At 43.6% G+C, this 21,015-nt stretch overlaps 1 protein-coding gene across 3 annotated transcripts in view; it reads left to right on the forward strand.

The window, feature by feature from the left end:
• The window catches only part of OSBPL5 (oxysterol binding protein like 5), a 146,181-nt gene extending 126,917 nt beyond the window's left edge, over positions 1 to 19,264 (forward strand). For 2 of the 3 annotated variants that reach the window (XM_050897134.1, XM_050897136.1), the window contains 13 exons: positions 339 to 523; positions 1,941 to 2,022; positions 2,637 to 2,735; positions 3,726 to 3,822; positions 4,768 to 4,866; positions 6,119 to 6,216; positions 8,281 to 8,370; positions 11,170 to 11,306; positions 13,999 to 14,184; positions 14,726 to 14,864; positions 16,037 to 16,154; positions 16,789 to 16,891; positions 17,931 to 19,264. In XM_050897134.1, coding sequence (XP_050753091.1) covers positions 339 to 523; positions 1,941 to 2,022; positions 2,637 to 2,735; positions 3,726 to 3,822; positions 4,768 to 4,866; positions 6,119 to 6,216; positions 8,281 to 8,370; positions 11,170 to 11,306; positions 13,999 to 14,184; positions 14,726 to 14,864; positions 16,037 to 16,154; positions 16,789 to 16,891; positions 17,931 to 18,066 — 1,569 coding nt within the window. In that variant the 3' untranslated portion in view covers positions 18,067 to 19,264. The remainder of the gene's footprint in view (positions 1 to 338; positions 524 to 1,940; positions 2,023 to 2,636; positions 2,736 to 3,725; positions 3,823 to 4,767; positions 4,867 to 6,118; positions 6,217 to 8,280; positions 8,371 to 11,169; positions 11,307 to 13,998; positions 14,185 to 14,725; positions 14,865 to 16,036; positions 16,155 to 16,788; positions 16,892 to 17,930) is intronic. The other variant, XM_050897135.1, reaches the window with a different exon arrangement.
• Positions 19,265 to 21,015: the final 1,751 nt, after the last annotated feature.

Raw genomic sequence — 21,015 nt, forward strand, 5'->3', positions numbered from 1 at the left:
CTGCAGTGCAGAGTCCCCTTGGTTAATGTTGGTCCAGGTTGGCCCATCGCAGTCCTGAGGTGTGTGGAGGCAGTGGCTCAGGAAGGAGCACAGCAGAGGTGTGCTCCCTCCCTCGTGCCAGGTCTCGCAGAGGCCCAGGGCTTTCTGTACCACTCACTTTAGTGCTTTGGGGAGTCGCTTCTCCTGAGACAGAGCTGATGTCTCCTTGCAGTGTAGCTGAGCATTCACCCTTGTGCCAGGGCCAGGTATGTCAGAGTGAGCTTGGACCCTCCAGGTAAATGCACCCGCAATAAATGGTTTTCCTGTTTCTGCCCTGAACTTCCCTTTTCCCATCATAGACAGGTGAATCGTCTCAAACAGAAACTGTCTCTGAGGAGAACAAGAGCCTGATGTGGATCCTGCTGAAGCAGCTGCGGCCCGGCATGGACCTGTCACGAGTGGTGCTGCCCACCTTCATCCTGGAGCCACGCTCGTTCCTTAACAAACTCTCAGATTACTACTACCATGCTGACCTGCTTTCCCAGTAAGCAGCACACAGAGCGTGCCCGATGTGGGCACTTTTCTTATATTTGTGAAAATGTGTTACAGTGTTAGCTTGGTGCTGGCTGGGGTGCGTTTGTATGCTTGAAAGGCTCCCAAATAATACCCAGGTCACTGGGTTCAATGTAAATCAAGCCAGGCACCAGCTGCAGTGACCTTTTAAAGATGGACTGCTGCCAGTGAGGGGCAAGGAAGCAAGGAAAACAGTTAAGCTCCAGACAAAACTACCTTTGCACATGCACATGTTTGCCAGCATTGACTGGAACTGATGGCGATTCAGCTCATGCCTTTGAGCATCTCGCAACAGAGCTGTGCCATCTTCTGGTGTACTCATATACAGAGGGGAACAGGACAGAGAGCAAACAGAATTGTCAAGCACTTCTGCCCCCAAAAGCAATCTAATTATGTTGGTTGATAAACAAATAGGAAACATCTTTTAACACCATTGATGAGAAAGACCTGCTGGGAGCAGCAGAGTAGAAAATAGAAAATGTTATGCTTGCAGATAGGACCAGCCTTCTCAATGAGATCTGCCTGGTGTATTTTAAAACCAGTGTGTGCAATATTCAAATAGCAGCACTAGTTACTCATGTTTATTCCACTGCCTCTGGGTAATTTTAGAATCGTGGTATTTTCAAGCCTTGTTTGTGGTATTTGTAACATCTGAAGTTAAGGAAATGGTTCTCCTCAGTGCTGAGATCTAAGAAAACTTCAAGAGGTTTGCAGGTTTTGTTAAATAAACCTCTTTGTGGTACGGATAATCCTTCTAAATGGATTTTGCAAGAACTTATCCAGGTTGATTTTCAAATCTGACTAAATGGTTGGAAATACTAGGAACTCTGTTGTTTATGTTTACTTCCCACTTCATCTTTGAGCAGGGAGGGGTTGGACGATATGACCTTGAGAAGTCCCTTCCAACCTAAATTATTGTATGAAATCTCAAAGTACTGAAAGAGGCCATGTAGCGCATGAGCTTTAAAGATCTTTTAAGGAAGAGGGAAACAAAGAAAAAGAGAGAAAAATAGAATTGTCTTTGATTTTGGTGGCATAAGTATTGTTGTTTTTATGACTCACGCTGTACTATTAGCTGTAACTAAATGCTAGTGTGAGTGGCAGTCCCACATTAACATACTTGAATGTCCAATCAAACCTGATACACTCCAGAAATTTTATTAGGCTTTTTGCAGGAGTGCAGGGCAAGGGGTGCCACTTTTTAAGAGTTTATGTGTGTGTTGTATGATGTACATTACTAAAAAAAAATTATTTCTGCTGGCAGACACCTCTTTTACTGGCAGCAGCACAGAAGTTACTTCCCTTTAGTACTGGGGAAATACTATTGAAATTAATGTTATTATGCTGGTATGAACAGTATAAAGAGCATTTTATATTCTGTCCTGCAGGGCTGTCCTTGAAGATGATCCATACAGTCGAATGAAGCAAGTTTTGAGGTGGTATCTGTCCGGCTTCTATAAGAAGCCAAAGGTAAAAGAAGGCATGAAGTTGGGGTTGTAATGGGCATTGAAATCTTCTGCTGTGGTTATGTATTTCTTTATTGCCTTTCCTTTGACACTTTACGTCTTCTATTGTGCAGAGACTTTGACCATTACTTTTAAAACTGAATTTGCATTTGGTTTCAGAGTAGATATTGAATGCAAAATAGTGTTGACCATCTCAGAGCTTTTGCACTGGATAGTTAGAAGGCAAAACTAGTCATCAACAAGTAACATGTCCTCAGATGCCAGATTTTTCCCTTGGCTGAAAGCAGGTCTCCTTTCTCTTTTCAGGCCTGTTAGTACCATGTTTCCACATCAGTATGCACCTGTTGCATATAGTAGCAGAAATAATAAAGTTTGATCATCTTGTAAAGCTTTGATCAAGCAGAAGATTAAGTCGGCAAGAATAGCAGATGAATCCATGGCTCAGATGAAAAGATTAAATTAGGAGGATATATGTAACCAGTTCTTCGGTTTTGATACTTGTGATTGACTTAGTTTAAAACATCAGGGAGAAAATTATTATGTTGTTTTGTGGCCATCTCTGTAAAGTTGGATTGCAAGTCTTCATTTGTAGCAGGTTTTGATTGCTTTGCTTTTCAGGGAATAAAAAAGCCATATAACCCTATCCTGGGAGAGACTTTTCGCTGCTGTTGGTTTCACCCTCAGACGAACAGTCACACATTTTATATAGCAGAACAGGTAAGTTGCTTTATTTGGATGCTGAGGTGTTGCAAGCAGCAGCCTGCTTGCCCCTCCGTGCATAGGAACACACTCCGCATCTCACCCTGGGAGAGGAAGTTGGAGTTTTGTTTAAATATCCAGAGTGGGACATGGGGTAAACTAGCTGCTGATCTTTTTTCTCTTTAGATTTACAAAGATTACGGTGAGCTTTGGCAGGCACTCAAGACTATAAAAGCAGGCCTCCCGTATATAACATTAGCCTCTTCAATAAAGACCTTTTCCATGGGGCTCTCCCTACTGTTTTCTTATTGTTAATAAAACATGATTGTGGTTTGTGTTGCCTCTGTCAAAAGGGGCATAAAACACATAGCCAAATCCTGCCTTCCTTTAGTTCTAAACTTTCTGTAATGATTTTAATAGGAGTAAATTGAGGGCTTATCTCTATGTCTTTGGGGATAAATGAAGGGTAGAGCTCACAAGTAAACTGGCCTGACAAAATTTAGTTTGAGATTTACAGTGTTAATAAAAGGATCTGAGGACCCTGTGGACTTTAATACAGCGACTCCCTGTTTCACATACATTTTTTTCCTATTTAATCAAAGAATTTTTATTTTGTTTTACTTTATTTCAGCCACTGCATCCATTTTATGGAGGTTATTCAGATGCTGCCAAAAAGTTCTGCACTATCATTTATTGTGTTGAAAATCTGACAATGTACCTGTTGGCCTAAAGTGATCTCAAATGCAGAAGGACAAGAAAATACGGGTGGGGGAGAAAGTTTACATATATAATGTTCTCAAATATAATGGTCTCACATATAACGTTCCTTCCTTTCACATTGAGGTTAGTGGTACAGATGGGGCTTAGAGGACTCTGCTCAGTTCTGTGGCCTCCGTCTTGCACTTTTCCTAGAGCATGTGTAACACCGCGTGAGGCTGTGTATGCACCCTCCACTCTGCTTTGCATGTAAAGACTGCTGTAAATGACCTGTGCCTATTTTTCTTCTAGGTCTCCCATCATCCGCCAGTGTCAGCTTTTCATGTCAGCAATAGGAAGGACGGATTCTGCATTACTGGCAGCATTCTAGCTAGGTCCAAGTTTTATGGTAAGGCATTAAGCCTAGGCATCTTCCGGGTAACATTGTGGCATTGCTTTTGGTGTGTTTTTCAATCACTCCTGAGTGTGTTGAGAGTTAAGAACAAAGAAATGCTTAAGAGATCTACCACCAGGACACCCTAATTCCTTGTCTTGGCTCTCCTGGATTTTCCCCATTTCCACCATTACAGTGGGAGATGACACTGATGTAAAAAAAAAAAAATCAGACAGAAAAATTGAGAGCTTTAAAAAACTGGTTTTCAGAAAGCAAAGGTTCATGAGAATGTACGGGCAATTGGTTGTCAGACTACTTTGCATATGCTCACGGATGAGTCATTTTATAGCATTTATAGATCATCCAACTGACTTTTGCAAAAGTCTCTGTATAAATGTAACCATTTCTCTAGCTCCCAGATTTTTGAGAGTTGAACCCTAGAGCTTCAAAATGTCCTTGAATCTTTTAATCTCAATAGAGACAGCACAACTGCAGGCTCTGAAACAGTGTTGCTATTTGAAATAGTATTTTTTTTAGACAAACGCCTCTTAAGTACTACCCTCTGATAAATGTATTTGCTGAAACACTTGTAAACAGTCATTGCTGTCCTTCTGGCAATTTTATTTGTTATTTGGGATCATACACAATCAGAAGAGTTGTGAGAACAGAAGAACCTGAAGAACTTCTAAGCATTGGAACTGCTTTCTGCATCCCACTAATGACTTACTTAATCTACTGCCCTTTCTGCAACAAAGGCTAAATGCCAGAGCAAACAGGAGCTGTACAGCAGAGAATTTATTAGAACTGCCTGCCTCCAACAGTAAATGATTTGCAGGGTCCTGAATTATTAGCATTTAATATCTCTTCTACATTTAAATGGAAATGTTTTTCTAAAGTAGGATGAGTGACCAAGTATAACATGCATTTTTTAGTATATATATTTGTTCATTTAAATTCTAGGTAACTCACTTTCTGCACTGTTGGATGGGAAAGCAAAGCTTATGTTTCTAAACAGAGGGGAAGATTATATAATTACTATGCCGTACGCCCACTGTAAAGGTAAGTTATGACTGTTCAAATAGGACGCAAACGGAAGGAATAATATAATGATATCTTACTGACTAACTTTGCACTGGTTCTTTTCTTCCCTCTCGAACACCTGGCACCACAGGGACTGGTAATTCCAGGGAGCAGTTGCTCCATACATGAGTCATAGTGCTCAGCAGAAGACTGGTAATCCTCATTGAAGTCTTTTTGATTTGTCTGTGCAGAGCTGAGGGCAGAATTAGGCCCATCTAAGTTAGTTTTAACACTATGTAGAAACAAAAAAATACTGTGTGTATGCACTGCAGATAAAGTGAAGATGGAAAGAATTAAGAGTACATTTCTGAGCTTCTGAAGATAAAAAGTTTTTCTAATGTTAACACTGAAATTGTTTAATGTATTTTCTGGCTTTTTGAGAATAAATGAAATTCCTGACTTCTCTTCTGATTTCTTTGTTATTCTAATCATGATATTCCTCAGTGTATGAGCTGCCTCAGTGAGGCTGATACCTGTTACCGTGTGGCTTTGCTCTGTTGAGCTGAATGTGCACTGAGGCCAGGGGATGGCTGTAACTTTGCATTTCTACTTAGGAAGCTAAGTGTCGGTGGCATTTCAACCACAGTGATAAAATCACTCCTGCAGCAGTTTGATCTAATTTTGTTTTTTGAATATTTTTTATTTTGGCATGTTGACCTCTAAGTTAATATTTATGGAGGGTCTAGCTACCTGAAAACAGTAACTTCTGTAAATCACACCCTCTGTGAACTATTCCTGTGCATAAATCTTTTTCATGTCAATTTTTCTTTTTCTGCAAATGACCTTTTCAGAAAATGGTAAGCATGTGTAAAAAGGAGTCCCCTGCATGAGTGCTAGTCTCTTGGATTCTGCTGAATCCTGTTACAGCTCCTCTCTGCCCCATCCACCCTGTGAGAAGCGACTGGGTCTGTTTAAGCACCAGTATAAATGAAGTTGCTGGGCACAACTTTCCTTATTTTTCCTTTCCCACTTTCAGCTTGCCACAGATGCACTATCAGCACCTGTGAGTCAAGCTGTTTCCTAGCTGGCGTAATAAATGGGGAATATGGACTCAGGGGAGCATTCTTCATGCTGATAGTAAAAAGCCATTTCCTAGAAACTTTGATTTCTGTCTTTTCAAAACTTTAAGCCAAGTAGCAAATTTCACAGCATGTCAGCGAGAGCCAGTTTGAGTTGAGAAAGCAGATCACTTCCATTGGGACCTCTCTTAAGTCTCTTTTTTCCCTTTCAGGACTTTTATACGGTACCATGACAATGGAGCTTGGAGGGAAAGTTACCATCGACTGTGAGAAAACTAACCACAGGGCAGAACTGGAATTCAAGCTAAAGGTAAGAGACATTGTGGCCCCCATTTTGAATGGGTCTCAGGCTTGCCCCTGCACTCCAGGCAAGGTTTCACCATACACAAGAGATCATTTATGTACCAGCAATGTATGCAGGCACCACGGGGTGGCCTTCCCGGAGAGGAGGCATCATCCTGCAGTCAGTTTTGCCTAGTGCAACTCGATTTGAACCCAGGAAGCCTGAGTTTTACACATGACTTGTTCACTGCCAGCCAGCTGGCTACTGGCCAAACTCTGTTCTGAATGTTTGGCAATGACAGTGTGGCTTCTGTTTAGGAAGGCACGATTATTTTTGCTTGCAAAATACAGTGAGGTGGACAAACTACTTTGAGGCAAGTTAGGATGTGGATCTTCAGTGTAGCTCTCCAGTAGCCATCACATACGTACTCTTACCTTGCAGGTATTACAATGAACTGTACCTTGAGTTTCTCCAGGCTACAGGACCTTGCCTTGACGGTAGGGTAAGAGCCCATTTTCAGGCAGATAATTTTGAATGGCTGTCACACTGATGAGCCACACTGTCATTGCCTCATTGCCTTGTACTGACTTGTTCATGTAGCTATTCCCTCCTCTAGAAAGCCTGGCGATGAAAATTTATGGTATGCAGATAAAATGGAGACATCTTAGAGCATTCCTGTAGTTATATGTATTAAAATTTGGGAGGGAAAGTGATGACCTGTAACTTTTGTTGGACAGTTAACTTGCTTTTTAAGGCGCATCCATTTCTCTTGTGTTCCAACAAACAATTTCTTGCCTGGGCATAAAATGAAAGATTGAGAGCCTGCAGGACCTTAGAATTGCAGCCTTAGCCAACATAAATGGGAGAGATGACTGGAGTTAGGGGAGTCTTTGCAGACTGCATTTCTCTGGGGCAATAGTAATTTTCTGTCTTTATTTGCCCTTACAAAGTGAACTGTTGCGCCATGTACTTCCATGACATTTGCATATACTTGCCTTTAAAGCCTGTTCTTCCCATAGGCCTGATGTACCGTGTTGAGGCCAATGGAGTATTTCCCTGACTTCGGTCAGTGTCATCTCAAACCTACAAACACTTCAGAGCTTAAAATGCAGACCCTTCTTTTCTGGCTTGAAAACAATACGCTTAGTCCAAACATGACTCAGAAAGGTCCCTGTGGCTTAATTACATGCTCTGCTTTGAATATTTCTTAGCCACCTTTTTTAGAATTGTGAGAAGTTAAATGTAAACCCCATAACTTTGTTATTAATTTGCATATGTACCAATTCTCTGCTGGATTGCATACATTGATTCTTGAGATAGTTGTGAATTCTTTTTCCGTGGGTGTTGCGGGAAATTTGGGTTTATATTGTTATTAAAAAAAAAAGTTCCTCTGCACAAATGTTATTGGAAAGTAGCTGCTAAAATGTCTGAAGAAATGTTGTGTGGTATGAATGGAAGAGCTGGTCACTCTATCACTGCTGTTTCCTGTGTTTGGCAGGCAGGAGGTGAGGGGAATTTTCCATTGTTCTGAGAATCTTTTCCTTGACTCTGGAAATACCCTTTTTCTTTTTTTGTTTGCTGCTGACGAGAGCTTCTTCACACTGGAGACTTCACGCAGATGCAGCCATCAGCAGTACCACACTGCTGTTGCTGTCGCATAAGCAGGAAAAGTCACCAACTGCATTAGTGCTGCTCCTTTTCTTTGGACAAGGCTGCAAGTATAGGGGTGCAAACTGTAATGTGATTCTGGACAATGAGGAGGACTTGCTCACATACATTTATCCCGATGTCTAGCTGATAATAAATGTATTTGCAATGAAGGCGAGGCCTTGCACTGCTGAATGTTAATGCACCTGAAGGCTTATCTCCATTCCTGCAGCTCCTACAGTGATTTTGGTATTGCAAACAAAAGGAGGAGGGCACAATGCTAGACAGTCAAAATCCATGTTAGAATTCATTCTACCTTTCCCCAGAAATAGTGGAAATCAAGCAGGTTGCACTTTCCTTCGCTCCTGCTGCATCACTGTGTTTGGCTCCCTTCCAGTTCTCACTAGACTGATCATATTTTCTATTTCTATTCTCCCCTGACAGCCCTTCTTCGGTGGCAGCGCAAGCATTAATCAAATCTCTGGGAAGATTAAATCAGGAGAAGAAGTGTTAGCAAGTCTCAATGGACACTGGGTAACATACGATAATCGAAGTTGCTGACAGTTTAAGTGCGCGTGGCAGCAGGGTGCGTGGGAGGAGTGGCAGCCCTTGGCAGGCTCCCTGTGTTGGAGCAGGGGCTGCGGAGGGCCCATGTCCTGCCTCTTCCCACCATCCCCAGGGCGTGCAGGCGAGCAGAGCTTTCTGGGCCACACCTCTCAAGGTCATTTACGCTTCCGTAGTCCCATCCACCTGCAGTGTGAGTAACACTTGCACTTCCAGAGCCTGAGCCAAAGCTGGGAACAGTGAGGAAGGTTTCCGTCAAAGCCAGTGTCTCTGTATTTAGGGTCCCAGGCTTAGGACAAGCACTGATAGCAGGAGACGTAGGGTGTCTTATGTGTGATTGTGAAAATCATGAGGCTTCCTTTTGTCTTGTTGTGTTCAATACTTCCCCAGCTACAGCAGTATCAGGGAAGAACTTCACGGGGTTTTAAATTCATTATTTTCACAGCAAATCTCTATGATAGAAGATGGTTATTCCTCTGTTCACCAGGTGAAGGGCAGAGACATAGATTCGGCAAGAGTCTATCTGTATGGGCAGCTCAGAACAGTCAGCAGAGCAGCTAGCACCTTTGCACACCTAGTATCCACAAGTGAATCACTCAAAGGCATCCTTAAGCCAAAATCCAGCAAGAATAAAGTTGCATGGTGAAGGACATAGTCTAGAGTTTTGGTTGGGAACTTGTGGTAACCGAGGCAAAAGCAGTGTGCCCTGGCTTTGGGCTGGACACTTAGGTATTTATCTCAGCTACATTTAGACATCTACATCTTCATTATAGTGGACCTGTGCTCCCTTTCCAGTCCATAGAAATTGCCACTTCTGCAACAAGATTTGTCTCATCCTAAAGGAGATATTTAAAGTAGGTCCGGTGAAATGTGCCTGGATAAAGCCCTTTCTATGGTGAAGTCCTAACCACAGTGGTACTGGACTCCTCCCCTCCGGCAATCTGTTTTTTTACATAAAAAGCTAATGACCATTTTGAAATTGGGAGATTCGCCCTTTCTAGGTGTATACAAGGTGATTTGCTCCCTGTGCCTGGGCAGCTTTTCCGTTCTGAGCTCCCTTTCCTGCCGGATGAGCCTTGGCAATTTTGAGTTGTGCTGGGCTGTGGAGTACTTTGTCTGCGGTGGGTCCTGTGAACACCGTCTGCGAGAGCATGTAATCGAGTGGCTCCCCTGGGGTGCCGAGCCACATGGTTGCATGCTACTCAGCTTCCAGCCTTCTGTGTTTGGGTTTTATCAGCCTGAAAATAATTTATTCCTCCCTTGTTCTTTGTGCTGGTTGTTTGTGGTGCACAAAATTAGAATGATGTCTAAAAGAAGTTAAATGGCTTTGAAAGGGTGGCTCCATAAGCCGCTGTTTGCAGTTGCATGCTGTGAATAGAGTAGCTGCTGTGCAACAGTAGGGACGTTGTTTGTTCTCCTCCTTCCCCGCTGAGAGTATTGGCCTGCTCTCCTGAGCTCTGCAGTCTTTTCTCTGGCACCGTCCGGTTTCCTGACAGAAACCTTTGCAGCTGAAAGGCTAATTCTCTGCCTCAGGACCTGAAAACCCACCGGAATAAAGAAGGAAAGCAAATCCCAATGCTTCTCAGCCCCAGGATCAAAGCAGCAGCTGAGGGCTCATATATATGCCCCTTAGAGATGCACATAGTGATGTTTGGTAATGCCTGCCTGCCTCCTCCTATCCACAGCTGCGGGGCTCTTGGGGACCTGAGATCTGTCCTGGAACTGGCACCTCAGGAAATGGCAGAGGAAGTCCTGAGGGAGACTTTGAGGAGGGATGAGAGTCCCTCAGGGTTGAAGGAGTTTCACAGCTGAAGGTGTGGGAAGTGGACTTTGAGACATGCATCAGGGACCATGGCAGGGGAAGAAATGCAGCAGCTAGGGCGGAAAGAAATTAGGCAGTGACAGGCAAAGCCAATAGCCATGACCTAAATAAGGTTTGCATGATACTCATACCACGTCCAGGCAGCTGAATGGCACCAATGCACATGCTGTTCGGCAGCTGTAATCGTCTGATTCATTCCACTTGCAGTCAGTGTCGTGCTGTTCACTATATGCTGTGTAAACTACCCTGTCTGGCTCCGTGGCATTGCTGCATCTATGAGCAAGGCTGGGAAGCAGCTTAGTTAAGCAGGGCCACAGCAATATCGTCTAGCCAGCCTCAGATCATAGAAGTTGCTTAATAGTTGGTTGCCAAGAAAATTGGCAAGGAATAAGGATGAAAGACCCCTAGCATTTTGAAGTGCTAAATGAAATTCAGGAGCAATAATAGAAAAACCTGGCTAAAACTGGGGGAAAAAAAAAAAGTGCAAGAGTATGTCAGCTTTAGCTCTCCTTTCTAGAGAGGATGGTATTTCAGTAGGCTCTGTGTGAAATTTCAGCATTAAGGAATAGAAGAAAGACTGGAAAAGGAGCTAGGGATCTTGTTTATATGTGCTGTGTGGTACCTGGGAGGAACAGTGGGGAAAGAAGAGCATCTCAGGGCTTCTGTGGGTACCCTTGTCTGGGGACAAGACTAACAAAAGGTACTAGGTCCCTTTCTACTTCTTCTCTGATTAATTCAGCCAGTGTTTCCGGGAATGCCTCACCTCAGCCATTTTAGAAACTTTCAGGAAGTGTTCAGTGAGATTTAATGGGATAGAGGAGGACAGAAGCTTTCTAACCAAGCCCTATCCCTGATCATCATCCGGAAGCAGCTTCCATTTGTCAGGATTATTTTCTGCCTTGTGTTTCTGATTGTCATTAACCTTTTCACTTAATTTTCCTTCTCAGGATGGGGAAGTGCATATAAATGAGTTGAAAAACGGGAATGCGGAAATGTTCTGGAACCCAACCAGTGAAGTACGAAGGCAGAGACTGAAGCGCCATATTGTGCTGTTTGAGGAGCAGACGGACCTTGAGTCGGAGAGGTAAGGAGCTCTGGGAACGTGTCGCTGCCACTTCCCTGCTGGAAGTGAGGCTCTGATCAGAAGGCTCCAATTTCTCAGCACAGTCCTGGAAAGGCAGTGACCCGCTTTGCCTGCACATATTACCCAGCCATTTACCTGTTTTTTTCCAGTTTATTAACTCTGGAGTATTTCCCTGAAGTATAGCTCTGAAATAACCAGGGAGCTGGGCTGAGAAATAGTGGAGGCTACATTTTATCTGCTAAAATAACAACTCTCCCTGAACTCCAGAGATCATGAACAGAGTCTCTGTAACTACTGGAACAGTTTATGGATGGGTGAGATGCCAATCTGAGGTTGGATGTCTTGTTAAGAAGGGTTGTTTCAACCACAGGCTCTTAAACTAGGTGCGGGAATCATGTGAGAAGTCCTGGCATGAGCAGAGCAGTAGTTTGAACGACATAACAGGATTTTATGAGAGAATGTAATTAAACAGATGTTTAACCCTGCCTCATAATCTCAGCTGAGATCTCCAGTGAAGTCTGCACCAGTTTTTTTAGGGCAATCTGGACTACCTAAAAATATAGCCCTGGCACATGACTTAGGAAATGGAAGCAATGACTACCTGATGCAATGAGCATCCCCAAGCCAGTTCTTGAGCAAGAACAGCTAGAGCAACATCATGTGTGGCACTGACTTCAAACCGTCTAGTCCTGCCATCTCACCAATACGGTTAGCCAGTACCAGCTAACATCCCAAGCCAGAACATGCAGTTTGCTGCCTGGCTCTGCATTACATTGGCCACTTCCCTGTGGGCGTCTAATTTTGGTGTTGCATCACATCACACTAAGAAGATTCCCCTTTTTATGGGTAAAGAAAGGGATTGCACGAAAATAAAACACATGAACATTTAGTTTGTTCTGGACAGCAGTGGATGTTATGGGCAATAAAGTCTGTATTTGTAACTTACAGTCGTGGAATTGCCATTGTCACAGAGCAGAGCAGACCGCAGCACATTTCTCTATTAATCTTCTGAAGAAGATTCTTTTAAAGGAGACGAGAAATCTTGGTCTTGCGGACAAAGAATCTCCATTTCTCTGTTTACCAGGGTACTGCCAGAGCTGACTCCCTTTGCTACATCAGAGATTAATAATGATACATGCATCCCTAACAGACATTCCACCGAGCTCCTTATTATGCTGACAGTTGCATGAGTAAAGTACCATCTAATCCAGGTTATGTTCTGCCTGAATTGCTTAGTCTTTCCTGCAGTGCTGAAAATCACCTATTTTCACAAATGCTGGAGAGTCTCCGAAGCTCATACCATTATGCAGCTCACCATGGAGGGTCTCATTGTCTGACACGTGCAGCTCTTGATGGAGTAATTTGCCCTTGTCAAACAGTTTTGTGCGTGTCCCTCTGAGGTTCTTAGAATTAGAGGACTTGCTCTTTACACCACTGCATTCCTTAGGACTGACTCTTTACGCCACTGCAGTATTTTCTCAGGCCGTTATTTTCACTCCTCCCTCCCCCACCCCCATCACTTTGAGTTTGAATTGAGTTTCCTTCCTTTGTTTCTGAGCGAAAAGATTAATACACAGGAAAATGGGAGTGACGTGTCAAAAAGGACAGGAAAGTGTTCCTCTGCCTTCATTTAATTATCTAAGAGGCTGCTTTTTCGGAAGTGTTGTGTTAATGTATGGTGATAGAAATATAATGAAAGCATCAGTATCCCTCTTAAATTAAGAGCTTCACAGCAAGCTCCAAATTAAATGCAGTAATATATTCATCTTCTAAATGGAGGACTGGTGTTTTGTGGAGCTGGGAATACTGGAACAGCCTGGATCTCCAGTGTCTATTCTAACCGCTAAACCACTCGGTAGTGTTTTGGAGGGGCGAGCTGCTAATCTCAGAAGTATTTCCAGTCTGACGTGAAGATTAGAGTGCTCTGATTAGAGGAACTGTGGAGAGGCCTATCACAGCTTGGCTGTAGTAAAAAAAATGGTAATGATTTTTCTCTCGTAAAAGGCAGATCCTCTCCTCCGGGCAGAGGCTCAGTGAGACATCATATGACAGATCACGTATCTTTTGGCAGCTGAAAACAAGTGTGAGTGAAAGCCTGTGTTCGTGCTTGCAGTTTGTGAGCACAATTACATGTCCATTTCTTGCAGACTGAATCAGCTTCCTACAGATCTGGTTGCTAATCCTATATAGAAGTACAACATTGCATGTGCAGCTGCAAGCCATGCACATGAATTCGTTTTCCAATGCTTCTAAACTTTAAATATAAAGCCTTTGTTTCAGGGATAGACATTAACACAAAGGCTCCTAAACATAAATGATTGAAAGGGTGAGGAAGATAACAGATTCTCCATTATACATCAATCACTTCTAAAGAGGCCACTGACCTCAATGAATTGAGCATAACTATCTTATAACTCACACAGACAGCACTGAAGATTTTAATGAATATTGTAGGTGATGTTATCTAAGGGAAAGTTCCCCTGTTCTTCAGTAGGTCATTGTATACAGCATTCAGTGTTGCCATTCTCATAATGTTCCTTTAATTTACAAGCCAAAACTGAGGCTGAGCAATCCTGTTACAGTTCCTCTGGAGTATCAAATAGACCAGAAAAGTGTCTGCTCTAAGGTTCCAGCTGGCAAAATGCATTGTTGGTTTTAAGGTGGTTTAACTTGCTTCCCTGTGTATTTCTAGGCTTTGGCAGCACGTTACCAGTGCAATAAACAAAGGTGATCAACACAAGGCAACGCAGGAAAAATTTGTGCTGGAAGAGGAGCAGAGGAATGCCGCCCGGGAGCGGAGAGACAACGGCACAGAATGGAAACCGCTGCTCTTCCTGCACGATGCCACGACTAATGAATGGCGCTACAAATACGAGGAGTGAGTGGTGGGGCCTGGGGGTTATGAACAGACCTCGCTGCTTGAGTCCCCAGGGATGCAAGCAAGGTTACAGACCTGTAATTCGGGTCCTGCCGTTCCCCAGTCTATGCCCTGGGCTTGGTCTTTCTGAGCTCCATGTCATTATTAGAATACATATTCCTGATACTAATTGGGAATAGCTGGAAATGAGGGCTTGGCAATGGAAAATCTGCTGTGCCGTTGGTACAAATCCCTATTGCTGCAATCAAGTGTGGAATCATTTAGCAGAGATTTTCTGCACTGTGCCAGCAGAGTTGACAACTGTGCTCTCTTCCCCTGGCAAGAAGGCTGAAGCCTCTGGAGGCTGAACCCCCCTCATTTATTGCTAGGAACTGTGAATGTAGAGGGAAGTATCTGTTACTCCTCACATGCATCTGTGGAAACTCTGGTTACTGTCAGGGATGAATGCCTGCCCTGATGCATGCGGAATTAGTGTCTTGCTCTTAACAGACCTGGTATGGGATTCCTGCTTTTCTGATGTTTTTTCCTTTGGTCTCAAAAGTTTAAGACCTTGGGATCCTTTAAACGACATTGCCCAATTTGAGAAGAATGGAATACTTCAGACCATGGAAAGACAGTTATCCACAAGGATGTCAAACCACAAAACAACATGCATAAACAATCAAATTACACGGCACAAGGTAAAAAGCCTGGTTTGGGGAATATAATATTCTTTACGATTGTTTAGATACACGGCCCTTTTCTGCAGCATTTTCATGTAAGCACAGCATAGGCTGAAAGGTTTGTTTCGGGTAAATATAGCTTACGACTCTAGACCTGCAATATTATACCATCATTAACTCCAAATAATTATAATTCTTGGTTGACATATCCTATCCATTTTGGCATTTTTCTTCCACTCCCTGTTAGTGACAGTGACTCTCATACTGGGTTTTGCACGACTGAGCTGAACTTCACTGTTCAGTGTTTCCAATGCAGAAAACGTCCCATAGTGAGGGTGTGAGCAAGGTTTTGGAGTACACAACTGAGATCCTGCAACTTCAATTTCGGTCTTTGCCATCTGCCTTTACCACTTACTTCCTCTTAGACAAGACAAGAAACCTCTCTCCATCCTTTCCTTTAAACAGAGATGATACTGTCTTATTTCATTTTCATCTTTGGAGTAATATGTCATTCATAAAATGCTTTGTAAATGTAGAACTGCTGAACCAGCTAGATATAACCTATATTACACTGAAGAACTCTTATCTTATTATGTACATTGACTTTTCTTTTATAAAACCCCAAATCTGAATGTCTCTGAAACAATGGGAAAGTTCAGGTTCATAACTGCTTTTCAGACCCTCCAGTGACAAGTTTGAGTCAATGTGTTTGCTTTACCCATCTGAGAGGTAGGGAGAAACTTTCCAAAGTACATCAAGAAATTAGGCATAAAAGTTCTGTGATTTTTAAATCCTTCAGGCACCTTCTGAAAAATCTTCCTCGGGAAATTTGATTCTAAATTTTTCTTCTTTTCATCCTTTCTCTTATGTATCTGGTTGGTGGGTACGCAACTCAGCAAAAGAACTATAAAGTTCATCACTAGTATGTGTCAGTCCAAGCTACAACAAGAATAATTTGGATGGGTGTCTTAAGGATGTTATCATTTGAGAAAATACTTCTGTAAGGGGCATGTGTGTAATACTCTTAAATAGCTGCCAGGAGTCCAACCACTAGGAGTTGCTGAGAAAGCAATCAAACTTCACAATCTCACAGATATTCCCCAGCACCCCAAATTATTTTGTTTAAAGCCAAACACAAGAGTCTTCAATTTGACAGTGACCGAGTCTCTTTTAATCCCTGTTTTATCCAGAGGTCTGCCAAAGACTGCAGGCGCCGCAAAACCAGTGATCAGCCGTCCAACCACAGCCAGAATACAGAGAGCAGCTGTTCAACGCCAGAGTCAGTGCAGGAGCTCTCAGACGATGATGGCAAGTATTTGGGTATCACTGGGTCAGGCTTTAATGTTCCCTCGATACCTTATTCCTTGAGCCAGCCCTGGGACATTTCCCAGCCCAGTTAATACTGTGGGCCCGTAGCCCACAGGCAAACACAGAGAATGTTCTGCTTTTCTGTTCTCTGTACATACTACTTCTCTTTCTGCCTTACACTATCCATGCCAACAACAGCTTCTCAACTCCTGGCACAAACATGTTGGAAAAATACACTGACATTCCAGTCAACAGATAGGAAACAGGCTTCGTTTCTCATTCCCTTTTCTCAGCCTTTGTTGGAGGTGACCTTGAATGTTTCAGAGATGGGGGCAGGTGTGAGCACTCCATTCCCCTCCCCTCAGCTGGGGAGCATGCTGCAAAAATTGTTTCCTGAGACCTGAGAAGGGGCCCCAGGCCAGTGTCACGGGACCCATTCCATTGACCTGAGTCTTCAGGGTGGAAGATTCTGTCCCCTGTCTCCTTCTCCCCATGTTTCCTCCTGAAACTGTCCCCCCTGGCTGTGACAATTTGATCACAGCCAGCCACTTGCTGGCTGAACCTGGTTTGTGTTTCATCACCACCACCAGAGATGGTGATGCAAAACATAATGTCCTTCAATACTTTGCCGCAGGGTTTGAAAGCCTGTGCGCTCAGTGTGGGAAAGAAATGAATCACCTGAAGGAAATTCATTCAGCCGTCTTATCCCTACAGAGAGCCCAACAGGACATACACAGGTAACCATTTTTTCTCATCAAATCAATGATCTTAATGGGCTAAAAATAACCTGTGGCATTTAACTCCTCCACTGCTGCCTTTGGGGCGTCCTTATCAGCTGCAGGGGTGCAGTTAACAACTGTTTAAATAGGTAACCTATTAACACACTGGTTTGCCTTTCCAGGTAACACTACATTTCTTCCTCTTAAGACTCTCTTTATGGGGCAAAAAGCATCACCTCAGCATGTTAAGCATCTTTTGGCACTCCCAACTGCAAAATAGCTGCAAAAGTTGGGAGGGGCTGGGCCAGGTCCTGGCTATAAATAAATCTCTGCTAGGCAAGAAGGCGTGGGGTCTCCTTTCTCATCAAGTATGTTATGAATTTGCTCAGTTTGCTGCAGAGATGCAGACGTGTGGTCTGAAAACTGGGCTGCATGGGTGAAAAGCACTAAATTCCTGCTTTTTGTATAAATGGCTAGTTGCTGTCTGAGGAAAGCAGTGAGCACACCTGCTTAACCTACTGCTGGCAAAGGGCTTTGCCCTGCAGACTCCTGTGGGGAGGCCAGGGGAGGTATTAACTACTACATCTGTTCCAAGGAGCCCTGCTGACTCCCCTCTGCATGAGGAGTATTATCCAGCCCTCCCGAGGCTTCAGTGGGGTGGGATCACACATGAGGCCCACCATTTCTGGATGCCGGAGCCGTCAGTGATATGGCTGTAGCTTTTCTCTGCTGCTCTTGGGGGTGTCCAGGGCAAGTTCTTGTATTTGGGAAGATTAGGGCATAGGTTTGTGCGTGGGTGCTGGATGAAGAGATTTCTTGGGGTTTGTGCCCTTACACCTTCTCAGGCCAACCAGCATGCTCTGCCTGATCCAGCAGCAGCCAGAAGTACCTCTCTTTCTGTTAGGGGAGGTAAAGTCTGCGGGGCCCAGTGCTGTACCCGTGAGGGTCTCTCTGAAGTACAGGGATCCCTCCCGGTGTGAAAGCTCTGGGTATGCACACACGTGTGAATGCACACCTCCCTCCGACACACAAATAAACATACTGCTTTCTTTTCCAGAAACCTCAGTGCTCTGAACAAAAAGTCCTTCCACAGGAAGGTCTCTTCTGAAAGCTTCCTCCTGGACTCTCGCTGTTGGTTTCTGCTCTGCATCTTTCTTACGTGTCAACTATTCATTAATTATGTCTTCAAATAAAATCACTACGTTTGGCAGCAATAACGATTACTGGCTGCAGGAGGGGGGCCACTCGCGCAAGGAGCCCAGCGAGGCACCAAAGCACTTTAGAACCAACGCGGCAGAGGTGGAAGAAGTTGAAAAACGAGGTTAAAAAGGGACCTAGGAACTTGCAAAACTTTGTTCCTGCAGATTATGTAATTTTTGCCTTTTACATGTACATCTTCAAGGACCTCTTAACCTGTACGGGCCTTAATGCTGAAGCCAAATGTAGCTTTAATTGTGCAATTCGTTTTCTATGTCTTGTCATTTTCTGATGCAATTAATAATTACCCAGCAGTATTGGTACCCCCAAAATGGTAAACACCCCAGCATTTCGGAAAGGTCATGCCGGCCTGGGTCATAGCTCTACGAGTAGGGAGTGCAGTTGGGGAGCTGTAAAGAACTGATGTCCACGGTGCCTGTCCGGCTGCCTTTAATTATGGGAGGGAGCACACTTGGTCCAAAAAATCCACCCCCGGGATGTTAAGTCATGATCTGTTTTGTCAGCACACACAGAATGGGACCTCAGGATGTGTTTTATTTTCCATTCCACGGGAACTGTAAATATGCACAATTTCCTAGAGCCATTCCTCTTCAGGAAGTGGGAAGTATTCAGTGAAAGCTCCTTGTTTGGTTTACGGAGCTGACTGGTGTCCTGGATCAGGCCCATCAAGTGTAATGTCAGACACGCCTGTTCGTAAAACCTGGTCACTTGTTGTTATTATTTGCGGTATGGCTGTTTTGTAATTTCACACACTAGCATTGTAGAGAGGAATCCGCTGCCCCAGGATAGGTGAGAAGGACGGGAGTGATATAGGTGTACGTGTGTTTGGTCGTAGGCACATTTATTGTCAAAGGTCAGGAAGGAGGAAGGGTTTTGCCACTGCATTGTTCAACTCTGTTAATAGTCTTCCTATTTTACACCATTTTTTAAAGATTTGCAATATTTTCTGTAGACTGCGGACAATACTAAGCCTTTCTTTTCTGGCCTGAAGTAGTTCCAAGTGGTAAGTACTGCTATATATACAGCCTTAAAATACTTAGTGGTGGTGCCAGTCTGGGCTATCTTTCAATGTAAATGTTTCCAAATTTTTAAGTACATTCCTCGTCATATTCCCCAGTTAGGGGAAACCTGTTTGTGCTTGGTATGTTGAAATAAAACTACACACAACTTTCAGTGGCAGTCTATCTGACAAATTATTTGTGTGTTTGAACTCGGTTTTCTGTTTTATAGCATTTTACAAGTAAACAACTCTTAGGTCATGCTTTTTAGAGGAAAAGGTACAGGAAAAGGCCTTCAAGAATCTCAGACATAGGCCATAAGTTAGGACAGCAATAGCATTTTGATGCCCCTCTGGCTCAAATTGTCCGTGTCTTCTAATTGTAGCAACTTCCTCAGAAAGAAAAGTGGTTGCCTTGATTTTCACTGTTTTACAGGTAAATGTACAGACTTGTCTTGAACTTAGAGAACCTTTATATTAAGGAGGTAACTTGATGACAGAAAATAGATAGTTCCGTGGAGAGAACCACAGCTCTCTGACATGAACAGACAGGATAAGAGCTGGCATCCGGAAGCCGATATTCGAGAAATAGATCACAAATCATAAAGGGTGAGAGTGACTTTGTTATTAGCAAGTCTCCAGAAAACCAAAGGATTCTTCATCCTTGAGAAATCATCCTTGAAGAATGTCAACATTATCAATCCAGATTGGGTGCCTTTTCGAAGGACGTCATCCTAGTCACTCCTTTCTGAGGAAGTGACCCGTGCCACATGCGGTGTAAAACTTGGTGAGAGGGAGTCCCCCTGGCCTCTGCCTGTGAAAGAATGTCCAGCCGCTAATAATGCCTGCCTGGCTATGCAAAGTCCCGTATGCACCTTGAAACCATTTGCTCCTAATGCTGTGCAAACATGTCTACTAATTTCCTGCCTAAATCTTCCTTTGAATGCTTCAGCAAGTCAGCACATCTCTGGCCTGTCAGCACAGCCTTCCTCATCACACACCTCCCCCTTTGGGACCACGTATTCGAGTTACTGATAGGAGCCTCCCCTCTTCTGTAGGCATATTTACATCTCTTGGGTACAAATGTATTCTGGGTTTGAGAAATAGTTACTAAAAAATATATATATATCCCCAAACCCACCTGAACCAAGGAGAAGCAGTGCTGAACAGGAAGCCTTCAGTAGGTGTAAAGAAAATGCTTGAAATTCTTTGGATCGTTTCCATTTTACCAAAATACACACCCCCAGGGATTTCACTGGGACTTGTTACTGCAGTTAAATAAAACAAACGCTGTTACCACGAGAGGAGCAGTTCAATGAAAGAAACTATTAACCTACATAAACTAATTATGCATCAGCAGAGGAGGAGTTTCCAACATTTACTGCTGCTGCCGCAGGGGATTAAAAAATAATCCAAAAAGGAGCAATCTATAAATCCTTGTGCCATTAATTTTAATCCAATTTCAACATCGGGAGGTGAATGTTCCTACATGCCAGTTACGTGCACATGGAGGATGAAGGGTATTCTTGAGGAAAATCACGGCCAGAAATGTTATTTCTCTAGGAGGAATAACTGCTCTTGAAAAAGTTGAGAACCCTTTTAGGGCTTTAGAAAACCCAGTTATGCACCCAGTTTGTGCGTTTTTGGAAAAATTCTCCTTCCATCCTTTGCCCCTCCTTTTCGTGATCAGCGAGTAGCCCTTCCGCAACAACACGTGAGCTTTGGGTGGAGAGACACGAATCGGGCCATTTTCCTAACATGGTTTCCTCCCGCTCTTAATAGGTGCAAAGCATGGTACCAGGGCATGTCGTAACGCACGACGTGGTTTTTCTTGAATCCAGTGGGTGGGCAGCGTGGTATTGGGGCACACGCTCTCCGTCTGTCCCGCTGCTCTTCCCCGAGGACTCTGAAGCCCCGAGGCGGCGGG

This window comes from Gymnogyps californianus, chromosome 5 (assembly GCF_018139145.2).
Source record: "Gymnogyps californianus isolate 813 chromosome 5, ASM1813914v2, whole genome shotgun sequence".
In the NCBI taxonomy this organism is placed as follows: domain Eukaryota; kingdom Metazoa; phylum Chordata; class Aves; order Accipitriformes; family Cathartidae; genus Gymnogyps; species Gymnogyps californianus.